The sequence below is a fragment of the Entelurus aequoreus genome, linkage group LG10, assembly GCF_033978785.1.
Source record: "Entelurus aequoreus isolate RoL-2023_Sb linkage group LG10, RoL_Eaeq_v1.1, whole genome shotgun sequence".
Classification (NCBI taxonomy): Eukaryota; Metazoa; Chordata; class Actinopteri; order Syngnathiformes; family Syngnathidae; genus Entelurus; species Entelurus aequoreus.
Window position 1 is genome coordinate 21371597 of NC_084740.1, and position 17400 is coordinate 21388996.

Genomic DNA, 17400 nt, shown 5'->3' on the forward strand with positions numbered 1-17400 from the left:
CCGAATAGACCCGCGCCAGAAAATACGGTAATAATTTTAATAGTCTAAATGTGCATGCTGGGGTCTTGTTATGCTTGTAAACTGCATTGCAATGATTGTTAGGCTTTGTTTTTGTTTTTTCACCAACCCACAATGCACCGCTGCTCCCATGACACAGGCGAGTGTCCCGAACACTAATCAGAGGCAGGTGAAAAAAATCAGCACCCATGGCAACCAAGAACACACAAACCCAGGGGTGCTGAAGAACTAAGGGAGTCTTTAACTAAACAAAAACATGATCTGGGCAACGGATCACGACAGAATCTCTGGAGAGATTTGAAAATGGCTGCACACCAACGTTTTGCCATCCAACCTGATGGAGCTTGAGAGGTGCTGCAAAGAGGAATAGGCGAAACTGCCCAAAAGATCAGTGTGCCCAGCTCCTATTCAAAAGGACTTTAGGCTGTAATTCCGCTAAAGGTGCTTCATGGAAAAGAATATGAATACTCATTTGATTTCTTACTTTTTTAAATTTTTGATAAATTTGCAAAATGTCAAAAAAACATGTTTTTAAATATTTCACGTTGTCATTATGGTGTACTGTCTGTACAATTTTGAAGACACAAATTAATTCATTCCATTTTTAAATAAGGCTATAAGTCAACAAAATGTGGAAAAAGTAAAGCGCTGTTAATGGATGCACTGTGTGTACTATTATTACGAGTACTGTAGGAACTTTGTAAAATGTAGTCGTGGAGAAAACATCCATCCATCCATTTTCTACTGCTTTTCTATGTCGGGGTCACGGGGGTGCTGAGCCTATCCCGGCTGAATTTGGGGCGGAAGGCGGGGGTACACCCTGGACAAGTTGCCGCCTCATCGTAGGGCCAACACAGATAGACAACATCCACACAAAAGGGACAATTTAGTGTTGCCAATCAACCTATCCCCAGGTACATGTTTTTGGTAGGTGGGAGGAAGCCGGAGAACCCGTAGGGAACCCACGCAGTAATATTTAATATTATGCGTTAAAATAAAGACCTACGCCCTAATGAATGCCTTATCTCTAATGGGCACCAGACACTTTCCAACAACATATGACGAAATAATGTGTTTGTATCTGTAGCACTCAACATGTAACATTTTCAATTATAACAATAGAAAAAAAATAAAATAAATGAAATAATTAAATAGTATATTTATAGAATATATTTTTTCAATAGTACATCGCCACCTCTGATGTGTTTTTTATGTCTAATGGAGTAGCGTGGCATGGCATAGTCAACATTTCTAACATAATTGATATACAGTCGCAATCAAAAGTTTACATCCACTTGTAAAGAACATCATGTCATGGCTGTCTTGAGTTTCCAATCATTCCTACAACTCTTATTTTTTTGTGATGGAGTGATTGGAGCACATACTTGTTGGTCACAAAAAACATTCATGAAGTTTGCTTCTTTTATGAATTCATTATGTGTCTACTGAAAATGTGAGCAAATCTGCTGGGTCAAAAGTATACATACAGCAATGTTAATATTTGCTTACATGTCCCTTGGCAAGTTTCACTGCAATAAGGCGCTTTTGGTAGCCATCCACAAGCTTCTGCTTGAATTTTTGACCACTCCTCTTGACTAAATTGGTGCAGTTCAGCTAAATGTGTTGGTTTTCTGACATGGACTTGTTTCTTCAGCATTGTCCACACGTTTAAGTAAGGACTTTGGGAAGGCCATTCTAAAACCTTCATTCTAGCCTGATTTAGCCATTCCTTTACCACTTTTGACGTGTGTTTGGGGTCATTGTCCTGTTGGAACACCCAACTGTTTCATCTGACATCACATGGACAAAGATAAGACCTTCTGGAGGAAAATTCTGTGGTCAGATGAAACAAAAATGTAGCTTTTTGGCCACAATGCCCAGCAATATGTTTGGAGGAGAAAAGGTGAGGCCTTTAATGCCAGGAACACCATTCCTCAAGCATGGTGGTGGTAGTATTATGCTCTGGGCTCTGGGCCTGTTTTGCATCCAATGGAACTGGTGCTTCACAGAGAGTAAATGGGACAATGAAAAAGGAGGATTACCTCCAAATTCTTCAGGACCAGCTAAAATCATCAGCCCGGACGTTGGGTCTTGGGCGCAGTAAAGTGTTCCAACAGGACAACGACCCCAAACACAGGTCAAAAGCGGTCAAAAAAAATTGCTAAATCAGGCTAGAATGAAGGTTTTAGAATGACCTTCCCAAAGTCCTGACTTAAACGTGTGGACAATGCTGAAGAAACAAGTCCATGTCAGAAAACCAACACATTTAGCTGAACTGCACCAATTTTGTGGTCAAAAATTCAAGCAGAAGCATAAGCCAAAAGCGCCTTATTGCAGTGAAACTTGCCAAGGGACATGTAAGCAGATATTAACATTGCTGTATGTATACTTTTGACCCAGCAGATTTGCTCACATTTTCAGTAGACCCATAATAAATTCATAAAAGAAGCAAACTTCATGAATGTTTTTTGTGACCAACAAGTATGTGCTCCAATCTCTCTATCACAAAAAAATAAAAGTTGTAGAAATTATTGGAAATTCAAGACAGCCATGGCATTATGTTCTTTACAAGTGTATGTAAACTTTTGATCGCCACTGTATGTTCTCATCATAAGATCTATAATCGGATTTATCCTCTAACTGTCTTCTTTCTTCTATGTCCTAAATGTTCTGTATCGTCCCTCATCGTACCCTCATTGGCCTTGTTCCCTCATCAGGGGCTCCCGCCTGTCCTGCCCCCTTTACCAAAGAGACCTGCACTTGAAAAAGCCAACGGTGCCACCGCCATGTTCAACACTGGTGTATTCCAGTACCAACAGGCTCTGGCCAACATGCAGTTCCAGCAACAGGCTGCCTTCATCCCATCAGGTGAGTCCTGGTGTTCTCTGTTGCTGTGGAAAGGGTTTGAGTTATAACCTCAGCATTGTGTTGGGTCTCCATAATTCTAGGCATGTGCATGTACATTCACACGCATGCACACACACATAAAACTGTCACTTTGGTAAATATACACTACCGTTAAAAAGTTTGGGGTCACCCAAATAATTTTGTGGAATAGCCTTCATTTCTAAGAACAAGAATAGACTGTCGAGTTTCAGATGAAAGTTCTCTTTTTCTGGCCATTTTGAGCGTTTAATTGACCCCACAAATGTGATGCTCCAGAAACTCAATCTGTTTAAAGGAAGGTCAGTTTTGTAGCTTCTGTAACGAGCTAAACTGTTTTCAGATGTGTGAACATGATTGCACAAGGGTTTTCTAATCATCAATTAGCCTTCTGAGCCAATGAGCAAACACATTGTACCATTAGAACACTGGAGTGATAGTTGCTGGAAATGGGCCTTTATACACCTATGTAGATATTGCACCAAAAACCAGACATTTGCAGCTAGAATAGTCATTTACCACATTAGCAATGTATAGAGTGTATTTCTTTAAAGTTAAGACTAGTTTAAAGTTATCTTCATTGAAAAGTACAGCGCTTTTCCTTCAAAAATAAGGACATTTCAATGTGACCCCAAACTTTTGAACGGTAGTGTACGTAACAGCACACACCAAATAACTAAAAAAACAACAACATGGGCACGTACTTTGGCGAAAAATGCAAGGAAAAGCGGCCTCTTAGGAAGACGACTCCAAAAGAACTAACAAGATCCCATTTATGAAATCAATAATTACATTGTATGAAGATAAAAGCAATGTCATTGTTTTATGAAGAAAAGGTCATAATAATAATAGAAAATTCCTAATTTAACAGGAAGTGACAAGTTGTAATACTTAGAAAATAGTACTGGAAGATATAAGTCCGACAAATTTTGAAAATGAAGTTAAAGTATTCAGGGGAAAAAGTGCAGCTGGGATAGGCTCCAGCACTCCTATGACCCTGAGAGGGACAAGCGGTAAAAAATGGATGTATGGATGGAAAGTGTAGTTGTCACGTTGTGTAAATGGTAAATAAAAAGAGAATAAAATGATTTGCAAATCCTTTTCAACTAATATTCAATTGAATAGACTGCAAAGACAATATATTTTATGTTCAAACTGAGAAACTTAATTATTTTTTGCAAATAATCATTAACTTAGAATTTACTAATACACTAATACACCCCTATACCATCACAGATGCTAGCTTTTGAACTTTGCGCCTAGAACAATCCGGATGGTTCTTTTCCTCTTTGGTCCAGAGGACACGAGGTCGACAGTTTCCAAAAACAATTTGAAATGTGGACTCGTCAGACCGCAGAACACTTTTACACTTTGCATTAGTCCATCTTAGATGAGCTCGGGCCCAGCGAAGCCGGCAACGTTTCTGGGTGTTGTTGATAAATGGCTTTTGCTTTGCATAGTAGAGTTTTAACTTGCACTTACAGATGTTGCGACAAACTGTAGTTACTGACAGTGGTTTTCTGAAGTGGTGCTGAGCCCATGTGGTGATATCCTTTACACACTGATGTCGCTTTTAGATGCAGTACCGCCTGAGGGATCCAAGGTCCGTAATATCATGGCTTACGTGCAGTGATTTCTCCAGATTCTCTGAACCTTTTGATGATATTACAGAGCGTAGATGATGAATTCCTAAATTCCTTGCTAAAGCTGGTTGAGAAATGTTGTTCTTAAACAATTTGCTCAGGCATTTGTTGACAAAGTGGTGACCCTCGCCCCATCCTTGTTTGTGAATGACTGAGCATTTAATGGAAGCTGCTTTTATACCCAATCATGGCACCCATCTGTTCCCAATTAGCCCGTTCACCTGTGGGATGTTCTAAATAAGTGTTTAATGATCATTCCTCAACTTCCTCAGTCTTGTTTGCCACTAGTGCCAGCTTTTTTTAAACATGTTGCAGGCATCAAATTCCAAATGAGCTAATATTTGCAAAAAATAACAAAGTTTTCCAGTTGGAACGTTAAGTATCTTGTCTTTGCAGTCTATTCAATTGAATATAAGTTGAAAAGGATTTGCAAATCATGTCATTTTATGAAATTAATTAATTTTATGAAAAAAGGTGTACATTTTACAAAAAGAAGTCAAAACATTCTGAAAAAGTCATAATTGATCGACTGCCACAGTCTGAATATTAAAAATTCCATCCATCCATTTTCTATTGCTTATTCCCTTCGGGGTCGCGGGGGGCGCTGGAGCCTATCTCAGCTACAATCGGGCGGAAGGCGGGGTACACCCTGGACAAGTCGCCACCTCATCGCAGGGCCAACACAGATAGACAGACAATATTAAAAATTATATTATGAAAATATTATGAGATCAAGTATTAGTAATTTTCATATCCCATCATTTTTGTAATGTGTTTGAGCTCACCAATCAAATGACCAAGTAACACAATAGCTTCCATTTTATGCAAACAGTCTCAAATATGTCAATAAAATGGCAAAAATAAATCAAATATAAAGTGTCAAATTGAGCATTAAATCATGCCAAAGGTCACATCACCAGTGGACATGACACACTTCACACTCGTAGAGTAACACACCTCCAGTGTGTGCTGTCACCTTCCGTTATGCCCCACATTCTCCTCTGGCGGTCTAAGAATAGTCTCCTATCCAAAATATTCAACGTACAGTAAGCTGCACCACTGGGCTGTCTGGTCTCAGCTGCATGATGTCATGCAAAATGTAATGCATTGCAATTCTGATCATTTTGTGTAGCAGCAATGTTGTGTTAAAGCCAATCATGTCTGAATTGTGTAACACTTGTAATGACTTTCCTTTATTTTTTGTTTTTGTTCCCTTCTTTTTCCACTCCACCTCCTGTTGCAATGCATGATGGTCAGGCTCGATATTGTGCATGACGCCTGCAACAAGTGTTGGTAGGTGCCAGCTTTATTTCCTGATTTTATTGGAGACATGTTTTGTGCACGCCACCACACAAAGTGACACCTGTCTCCACACAAACACCTGATGTCACGACTGCATTGTTGTATGGATGACTTTTGTGCACTCCTGCAGGTCTTCCTGACATCTAATGCTTGTTGCAGTTTTTCTGTCCCTAAGCTCGATAACCCCTGAAACACTTAATTAATACACACGCCTTCTAAACATCAGGGATGTTATGTTATTGTTGTATGATTGGAGTTTTTTTTTTTTTTTTTACATACATTGCAAAAGTAAAGGACTACACAGTGCACCCAGAAAATACTGAATAGCTTGCAGTCATACTCTGACCAAATATGCCTGGTTAGCGCACATGAGGACTTTGAATAGGACCAATGTATGATCCTGTAACTACTTGGTATCTGGTTGATACCCAAATGTGTGGTATCATCCAAAACTAATGTAAAGTGTCAAACAACAGAAGAATAAGTGATTATTACATTTTAACAGAAGTGTGGATAGAACATGTTAAAAGAGAAAGTAAGCAGATATCAACAGTAAATTCATTTTCTACTACTTGTCCTTAGTAATGTAGACAAAATAATAGGTAGATAAATGACACAATAGGTTACTAATTAGGAGTCTTTGTTTGTTTACTTACTACTGAAAGACAAGTTGTCTAGTATGTTCACTATTTTATTTAAGGACTTAACTGCAATAATAAACATATGTTTAATGTACCTTAAGATTTTTTTGTTAAAATAAAGCCAATAATGTCATTTTTTGTGGTCCCCTTTATTTGGAAAAGTACTGACAAGTATCGAAATAATTTTAGTACCGGTACCAAAATATTGGTATCGTTACAACACTACTTATGTATATTATTTATATTTACCTATTTATATTTTTCAATAAACATATTAACCAAACAGTTGTTGATACATTTGCAAAATAATTTGTTTTATCAATGGTTTTGTTCTATTGGTGAGGTGATCTTATTTTAGTGGGTGTAGTTTTGTTTTTTATATAAAAATATGAAATATAGGAAACATATTTACTGTTATTTTTTTGTATAAGCCTGCAACGTATGAAATACAGACACAGTTAAAGAGGGTCTGAATACTTTTTGAATGTGCTGTATAGTCGGATTATACTGCACTCTTATAGATAATAAAACATCTTAGGAATCGACTATATAACGTGCTCAGTTTTTCTCTCTTTGCCAATAAGCATCTTTATGTTTCTTTCTCCACATTAAACTGGATGATGCTATCACACTGCTGGAGTAACTGGAGGGAAATGAACCATTCTTATAGAAAATTCAGATTTCCCTCCAGATTCATCTCATGTTTATGAGCCATCCTATAGGTCGGCATGCAAATGAGGCTGTGGTTCTTTCCCTCCAAAGTATCCATGATGCACGGTGCTACTCCGGCCACTGTGTCTGCCGGCACCACATCTGCCACAAGTGTTCCCTTTGCAAGCGCCTCGTCCAATCAGGTTTGCTATTCTCTCTTTCTCTGGCGCCCTCTGCTGTTCCTTCCGCCTGAGGAAATATGAACGAGAGCACCAGGCTGCTGAATATTTTCAACTTGTGAGCTGATGTGCTATGTGTCAAAGCCAGATCCGGCCCGCGAATGAATGATCTAGGGCCCCCGGGATGATATTGGATTAGTATTAGAACCGGCCCACAGGCCACAGCCGCCTGCTGCTGTTTTGCACGCACCAATACTCATCAAATCATAAAAATGGGGCCCTGCAGTACATTTTTGGGGTACCACTTTTTTGTAAGCGTTTTGAAAACAAATTATAAATGTATGCATTATCCTGTTATATCTCACATTCTAGACTTAGACTTAGACATTAGACTTAGACAAACTGTAATGATCCACAAGGGAAATTGTTCCACACAGTAGCTCCGTTACAAAGGATGGAAAGGATAATGCACACAAGGGCACACAAAGAGGGCGTAAAGTAAATGTATAAAGTAGACTAAAAATGTACCATAGTAGCAATATAAAATACAACACTATATTGCCAAAAGTATTTGGCCACCTGCCTTGACTCACATATGAACTTGAAGTGCCATCCCATGGAATTGTCCAAAATGTTTTGGTATCCTGGAGCATTCAAAGTTCCTTTCACTGGAACTAAGGGGCCAAGCCCATTTCCTCAAAAGCAACCCCACACCATAATTCCTCCTCCACTAAATTTCACACTCGGCACAATGCAGTCAGAAATGTAGCGTTCTCCTGGCAACCTCCAAACCTAGGCTGGTCCATCAGATTGCCAGATGGAAAAGCGTGATTCATCACTCCAGAGAAGGCGTCTCCACTGCTCTAGAGTCCAGTGGCAACGTGCTTGACACCACTGCATCCCACGTTTGCATTGGACTTGGTGATGTATGGCTTAGATGCAGCTGCTCGGCCATGGAAACCCATTCCATGAAGCTCTCTGCGTACTGTACGTGGGCTAATTGGAAGGTCACATGAAGTTTGGAGCTCTGTAGCAACTGACTGTGCAGAAAGTCTTTGCACTATGCTGACCTCTCTGTCAGTTTACTTGGCCTACCACTTGGTGGCTGAGTTGCTGTTGTTCCCAAACTCTTCCATTTTCTTATAATAAAGCCAACAGTTGACTTTGGAATATTTAGGAGAGAGGGAATTTCACGACTGGATTTGTTGCACAGGTGGCATCCTATGACAGTTCCATGCTGGAAATCACTGAGAGCGGCCCATTCTTTTACAAATGTTTGTATAAACAGTCTCCATGCCTAAGTGCTTGATTTTATACACCTGTGGCCGGGCCAAGTGATTAGGACACCTGGTTCTCATCATTTGGATGGGTGGCCAAATACTTTTGGCAATATAGTGTATGTAATTTTTAAATATTATATATACAGTATATAATATATACTGATACACCATATTATTATATTATATTTTTATATAATATATACAATATATAAAAAATCACAATTCCCACTTACAAAATTACAGTATATGTAACAGCTGCAGGAAAAAATAAATACAAATTTTGGAAATAGGTTGTCATTTATGCATTCATCTTGATATTAAGGAACACATTTTACTTTTGAAGGACATTTACTTGTTTGCTGTTTGCCTGTTGAAAAATGTTGTCTTTGAAATAACAGAGTACCGTATTTTTCGGACTATAAGTCGCTCTGGAGTATACGTCGCACCGGCCGAAAATGCACAATAAAGAAGGAAAAAAACATATATATGTCGTCGCACTGAAGTATAAGTCGCATTTTTGGGGGAAATGTATTTGATAAAATACAACACCAAGAACAGACATTTAAAAGGCAATTTTAAATAAATAAAGAATAGTGAACAACAGGCTGAATAATTGTACGCCATATGACGCATAAATAACCAACTGAGAACGTGCCTGGTATGTTAACGCAACACATCATGGCAAGAGTCATTCAAATAACTATAACATATAAAACATACTATACGTTTACCAAACAATCTGTCACTCCCGAACGCTAAATCCGATGAAATCTTCCTCCCCGGTGTCGCCTCTGGTATATCCATTCTTTCTGCTGCTCGATTGCCGTTCTCTGCTGCATATTTCACTACGTCCAGCTTGTAATCTGCAGTGTATGATTACCTTTTCGGTGCCATTTTAGTTATAAATGATAAATGGGTTATACTTGTATAGCGCTTTTCTACCTTCAAGGTACTCAAAGCGCTTTGACAGTATTTCCACATTCATCCATTCACACACACATTCACACACTGATGGCGGGAGCTGCCATGCAAGGCGCTAACCAGCAGCCATCAGGAGCAAGGGTGAAGTGTCTTGCCCAAGGACACAACGGACATGACTAGGATGGTAGAAGGTGGGGATTGAACCCGAGTAACCAGCAACCCTCCGATTGCTGGCACGGCCACTCTACCAACTTCGCCAGCCCTTCTCAGTTTTTATAAGTTACCGCCAATGTTGATGTGATCCAGGATCTGACCTTCCTTTTTTTCAAAAAGCACCTGGTGTCAAACTTTTGAGTTGGCTCCAGTCCACAAAGACATTTCAACATCTCACCCAAGTTAATTGGGCATACATGCACGCACACGCCCCTCCCCAAATCAACGCCTTCACCACTGCTTAATTCCTCCGGGGTTGTGGGGGCTGAGTAGCGCTTTATAGCGGCAGCCGGGCTCCAGGGTCCCAACTCCCCCCTCCTCTGTTGCGAGTTGTTGTGATTACATGTACCATGTTTATGTGTGCCATGCTATGTGAGGTTTTTTCCTCGGACTCAGTCTGGACCCCTCCTGAGGGTCCAGCCTTAGACTGATATTTTTTTTACTCTTCCCCCTTTCCCAATGTCACCTTTTTCCCACCTTTTTAAGGAGCGCTGTAAGTGGTTGATCCGTTGGCGGTCCCGTCTTGTCCCCCTGTAACGTATGTCTGCTCTTAGTGGGATTGTGCCGAAAATGTAATTTCAGTTCTTATGTGTCTTGTACATGTTAAGAATGGACAATAATAAAGCTGTTGTCTGTCTTTAATAGCTCCGGCAGTAGCATATAGCATATAGCAGTTAGCATCCCATGACCCACAATGCATTTCTGCCATGACCCTCCCCCGCCGTATTCTTATTGGTTGACGTGTGAGTGACATTTGCTGACGTGTGTGTGACGATTGCTGCCATTTTCTTCGTCTTTTACGCGAATGAGATAAATAATAGTATTTGATATTTTACGGTAATGTGTTAATAATTTCACACATATGTCGATCCGGAGTATACGTCGCACCCACGGCCAAACTATGAAAAAAACTGTGACTAATAATCCGAAAAATACGGTAATAAGAAACTATTGCTGTATTAATTTAATGTACAGGACATGTGATTTCTTTCTTTGAAGGAAGTTTGCTTTTGTCTGTGAGCCTGTTGAAAAAATGTTTCATTTGAGCCGTACAAAAATGTTTGATTATTCATTGAATCATTAAATGAAATACAGTACACTGTTAGGTCTTGGTTCAATAGGTTATGTGCAATCATTTTAACATGTTTTAATAAACATTTAACCAGTCCGGCCCTCGGCTTGTAGCATATTTGGTATTTTGGCCCTCTGACGTATTTGACTTTGACATCCCTTGTTAGCGTGCCCCACGTTTTACTTAAGATCATTATATCAAGATTGTTTGTGTGTTGTTTTCACCCATTCTCTTCTTCTCTCTATCAGATTCCCATCATTTCTGCAGACCATCTGACTAGTCACAAATATGTCACCCAGATGTAGGAGCCTCAATAAGAACAGTATGTACTCCACACTCACCACACGTGCCAATCAACATTATTATATTTGACTCACTCAAAAATGCTGTTTTTTGTATATGCTTAAAAAATGAGGCAATCAAAGGATTTTTGATATGCTATTTTTGCAAAAGTTGCACCATGCATCAAATCTTTCTTTTAGAAGTGTGTGTAATGCTTTACAGTTGCAAAGCACAAAGAGAACAAACATTCCCCTGCAAAGATGTATTCATCTTTACAGTTGCAAAGCACAAAGAGAACAAACATTCCTCTGCAAAGATGAATACATCTTTGCAGAGGAATGTTTGTTCTCTTTGTGCTTTGCAACTGTAAAGCATTAAACACACTTCTAAAAGAAAGATTTGATGCATGGTGCAACTTTTGCAAAAATAGCATATCAAAAATCCTTTGATTGCCTCATTTGAACCATAAGTGATCTTTTAAAAAATCTAAAAAAAGTTATTACTTTTTTTATTTTTTAAAAGATCACTTTTAAAAATGTGTCAAAAATTGTCCCCAAAAAATATTTCGGGAAAAGCATTCAGAGAAAAATAAACATACTTCTCAAAACTGAGGCTTTTAAAAAATCTAAAAAAAAATTAATAAATCTTTTTTTAAAAGCTCTGTTTTGAGAAGTATGTTTATATTTCTCTAAATGCTTTATATGTATATATATATATATATATATATATATATATATATATATATATATATATATATATATATATATATATATATATATATATATATATATACACACACATATATATATATATATATATATATATATATATATATATATATATATATATATATATATATATACACACACATATATATATATATATATATATATATATATATATATATACACACACATATATATATATATATATATATATATATATATATACACACACACATATATATATATATATATATATATATATATATATATATGTATATATATATATATATATATATATATATATATATATATATGTGTGTGTATATATATATATATATATATATATATATATATATATATATATATATATATATATATATATATATATATATATATATATATATATATATATATGTATATATATATATATATATATATATATATATATATATATATATACCAGTGGCGTGCGGTGAGGTTCATGACTGGTGAGGCACGGCGGACTTCATCACAGTCAGATTTACAAATTTATGAACCCTAAAGAGTATCTTATTCACCATTTGATTGACAGCAGTTAACGGGTTATGTTTAAAAGCTCATACCAGCATTCTTCCCTGCTTGGCACTCAGCATCAAGGGTTGGAATTAGGGGTTAAATCTCCAAAAATTATTCCCAGGCACGGCGCCGCTGCTGCCCACTGCTCCCCTCACCTCCCAGGGGGTGAACAAAGGGATGGGTCAAATGCAGAGAACAAATTTCACCACACCTAGTGTGTGTGTGACAATCATTGGTACTTTAACTTAACTTTAACTTTACACTTACAAACTGTAGCACACAAAAAAGCACATTTAATAAACAAAACGTTATTATGGTCTTACCTTTACTTATAAATGCGGGAACAGTGGTGTTCGTGTTGGAAGAGTTGTGAATGAATGAAATATGAAATCCGTGCTGCAGTCTGCAGGTGTACCTAATGTTGTGTCCCTGCGGTCCTTCGCGGCTCCTCCAGCGCGAGCATTGTTGTTTTTGCACTTTTTGGCTTCTTGTTAAGTGACTTTTTTTGGGTGGATTCGGTCTTGCACGTGGAGGGTTTGGGTGTGGGCTTTGGTTGGTGTGGCCGCGGCGCTCCCGTCGGGCGGTGCATTCTGCGGCGGAGGAGCTTGGCACCAGGAGGCGGGGTTATGAGACGAGCCTCTCACAGTGCGTCTTCGCAGCAGTATTATGATCGCTCAGCACAAGAAATACGTTACAAACATACAGTTGTTGACAAAATACACTGTACATTATATACCTCAGCTAACTACACTATGCCATAGTTTAGTTTGCTGATATAATTCATATAGCAATACGGTCTCACTGCACAGCAGGCCAGCAGTTAGCCGAGTCATTGCGCACAATCCATGTTGAGGCACAACGCAGTGACGTGCCTCAACTGGCTGCTGATCACCGCACCGTCTCTTCTCAGTATTTGAACGGCAAATGTGAAAATAAAAATAAAAATAATCTAAAACTGGTGAAGTTAAATGGAAAATACCTTTAGTATAATCACTGGATACATATAACAATTTAATTATTATTTTTTTCTTTTTACTTTTTTTTTTCTTTCCATGATGGCAGGTGAGGCCGTGCCTCCCCTGCCTCTAGTGACTGCACGCCACTGCTATATACATATATATATATATATATATATATATATATATATATATATATATATATATATATATATATATATATATATATATATATATATATATATATATATATATATATTTGTTCTAAATCCAATCCCTTTTAAAATGTGTCAAAAATTGTTCCAAAAACATATTCCTTGAAAAGCATTCAGAGAAAAATATGTGTGTGTATATATATATATGTATATGTATATACATTTATATACATTTAATGTATAGAAATATATAAATATATATATATATATATATATATATATATATATATATATATATATATATATATATATATATATATATATATATATATATATATATATATATATGTGTGTATGTATTTATATAAATATATATATATATATATATGTATATCAGGAATTTGGTTGCAGCCACAAACGAGCAAAAATGGACAAAGAAAAGCCTACCTTATAGATGATCTATCCAGAGTACACTTATTAATGATGAAAAATTATGACTATCTGCAATTAATCGCAATTAAATTTGAGTTAACTATGAACAAAATGCGATTACTCTCAATTCAATATTTTAATTGTTTCACAGCCCTCTTATATATCTATATATATGCATATACTTGGCTCTCCAAGTACCACCATAATGACCAATATTAAAATACAGTAGCGTAGTAGGCCTAAATATTCATTAAACAGGTTTTGTATATCAAGTATATTTAATATGTAGTAAAACTGTGTTTGAATATTTAAAAATTAAACACTAATCACTTTGATTATTTGGCGCACCACTAGATGGAGGAGCCTGCGTACTACAGTTTAAAGGCCTACTGAAACCCACTACTACCGACCACGCAGTCTGATAGTTTATATATCAATGATGAAATCTTAACAGTGCAACACATGCCAATACGGCCGGCTTATAAAGTGCAATTTTAATTTTCCCGGGAAACTTCCGGTTGAGAACGTCTATGTATGATGACGTTTGCGCGTGACGTCAATGGTTGAAGCGGAAGTATTGGGACACATTGTATCCCAATACAAACAGCTCTGTTTTCATCGCAAAATTCCACAGTATTCTGGACATCTGTGTCGGTGAATCTTTTTCAATTTGTTTAATGGACAATGAAGATAGCAAAGAAGAAAGCTGTAGGTGGGATCGGTGTATTAGCGGCTGACTGCAGCAACACAACCAGGAGGACTTTGAGTTGGATAGCAGACGCGCTATCCAACGCTAGCCGCCGACCGCATCGATGATCGGGTGAAGTCCTTCGTCGCGCCGTCGATCGCTGGAACGCAGGTGAGCACGGGTGTTGATGAGCAGATGAGGGCTGGCGTAGGTGGATAGCTAATGTTTTTAGCATAGCTCTGTCGAGGTCCCGTAGCTAAGTTAGCTTCAATGGCGTCGTTAGCAACAGCATTGCTTGGCTTTGCCAGGCGGTACAGCATTAACCGTGTAGTTACAGGTCCAGAGTTTGGTAGTATTGTTGATCTTCTGTCTATCCTTCCAGTCAGGGGCTTATTTCTTTTGTTTCTATCTGCATTTAAGCACAATGCTATCACGTTAGCTCCGTAGCTAAAGTGCTTCGCCGATGTATTGTCGTGGAGATAAAAGTCACTGTGAATGTCCATTTCGCGTTCTCGACTCTCATTTTCAAGAGGATATAGTATCCGAGGTGGTTTAAAATACAAATCCGTGATCCACAATAGAAAAAGGAGAAAGTGTGGAATCCAATGAGCCCTTGTACCTAAGTTACGGACAGAGCGAAAAAAGATACGTCCTACACTGCACTCTAGTCCTTCACTCTCACGATCCTCATCCACAAATCTTTCATCCTGGCTCAAATTAATGGGGTAATCGTCGCTTTCTCGGTCCGAATCGCTCTCGCTGCTGGTGTAAACAATGAGGAAATGTGAGGAGCCCTTCAACCTGCGACGTCACGCTACTTCCGATACAGGCAAGGCTTTTTTTATCAGCGACCAAAAGTTGCAAACTTTATCGTTGATGTTCTCTACTAAATCCTTTCAGCAAAAATATGGCAATATCGCGAAATGATCAAGTATGACACATAGAATGGATCTGCTATCCCCGTTTAAATAAGAAAATGTCATTTCAGTAGGCCTTTAAAAATCCCTGAATTAATATAATTATAGAATATTTCATTATACTTGCATAAAACTTAAAATGTTATGCAAATAGTAAGGAAATACTGCTAAATTCTCACTCATGGCAATATTACAGTTACACTCGCAATTATTGTAGATTACATTTATGTGCAGACTTAACACTATTTATCAAAAATCTAATAATGTAATTGTTTTATTGAGCTATTTAAATTTTCTATTTTGTAGATCCATTGCAAACTATGAATAAATTAATTTACAATTGGTGTTGAGTGATTATGAGTGCAAATGTAGTCATTTAGGGGCCCAAGGCAAACCTTGTCATCGGGGCCCTCCACATAAAATATAATGTAAAAATGTTGTAATGTAGCATTTGTTGTTTACCATTGTCCCAGCACGTTTACTGTAATTGACAGCAAAGACAATCAGCATTTAACAAAGAGGAGGCCATTTTTTTTGTTGGCACACTTGGACTGGATGTGACGCGCAGGCCAAAAGTGTTTGACTGTTGGGAAAAAGAGAGCTCTTAACGGCTGCGATGTTGGAGCGAGAGACCAGACTGTTGACAATAAAAAAACAAGTGCCTCTCAAGTTTATTGGCGGTTAGCAAGCAACCCTTTGATGTGCATTACTACCACCTTCTGGAATAGAGCGTGCAGCGAGATGCTACCCTATTGTGCTAACTCATCTGCGCAGCAGCATGCAATAGTTGTGGGAGAACAAAAGAGGGGAACTCTTGAAAGGCTTATGATGGATTTAAGCATTTTTTGGCACATAAATAAAGACAAAAATAAATACTTATTAAAAATAGAAGAAAACTATGAATTGTTTTTTTTTTAGATGTTTGGTGGGCCCAAGCACTTTGCCTGATGGGAAGTCCACCACTGCAACCGAATGTATATTAATCATTCACATTAGCCATGTAATATTTCCATAAATCAGATATGCATTGCATTGTAGTTGTTGCATCTTTTTTGTAAGGATTATAAAGCAGTGCATGGTTATTTATACTGTAGATTTTCCCAATATATTTTGTTGATGCTAAAAAGTACCCATAACTGCATCACAATTGAACATTACTATTACAAGATACTGTTTTGGAGCCATGTTGGTTACGTATTGTTACTAACACACAACATTCCAACTTGATCTAAATCAGGGGTGTCAAACGTACGGCCCGCGAACAAGATTTATCCGGCCCGCGGGATGAGTTTGCAAAGTATAAAAATGTACCTGAAATGTTTGAATGAAAGAAACTGCTGTTCTAAATGTGTCCACTAGATGTCACAATAGCAATTATTTGTATCTTTGTAGATGATATGTACAAAATAAACCACATTAGTACATCAGTCGAGGAAAGTGATCAAACTACATAAATAACATCCTGTAATTTGATTTTGATATACTTATTTTTATCTTGATAGATTGAACATTAACACCAATGATGAACATTATCACATCACTTATTCAGAAAATATAGATAATGACAAATAAATTATTAACCGCAACATGTATGTGTAAAATAAAAACCTAACAACATTATGATTTGTACATTTGTGCTTGTTCTATTTTTAAACAAAGAAAACAACCTGAAGTTGTCTTTATTTTTAAGTTATCGTGCCGTGATTTTACCAGTCCGGCCCACTTGGGAGTAGATTTTTCTCCGTGTGGCCCCCCATCTAAAATGACTTTGACACCCCTGATCTAGATACATAATTACATTTTTTACTGTAATATTATCATCTGAGTTCACCCCTCGCTAACATTTCAGCTACAATTTCATTAGACAATTAGACAATTATTTTGTCC

General features: G+C 37.5%; 1 protein-coding gene across 8 annotated transcripts in view; it reads left to right on the forward strand.

The window, feature by feature from the left end:
- The window catches only part of LOC133658367 (muscleblind-like protein 1), a 201017-nt gene that overhangs the window by 182279 nt on the left and 1338 nt on the right, over positions 1-17400 (forward strand). For 5 of the 8 annotated variants that reach the window (XM_062060296.1, XM_062060295.1, XM_062060297.1 and 2 more), the window contains 4 exons: positions 2736-2886; positions 5802-5837; positions 7210-7341; positions 11052-11125. In XM_062060296.1, the coding sequence (XP_061916280.1) occupies positions 2736-2886; positions 5802-5837; positions 7210-7341; positions 11052-11083 (351 nt within the window). In that variant the 3' untranslated portion in view covers positions 11084-11125. The remainder of the gene's footprint in view (positions 1-2735; positions 2887-5801; positions 5838-7209; positions 7342-11051; positions 11126-17400) is intronic. The other 3 variants (XM_062060301.1, XM_062060303.1, XM_062060302.1) reach the window with 2 other exon arrangements.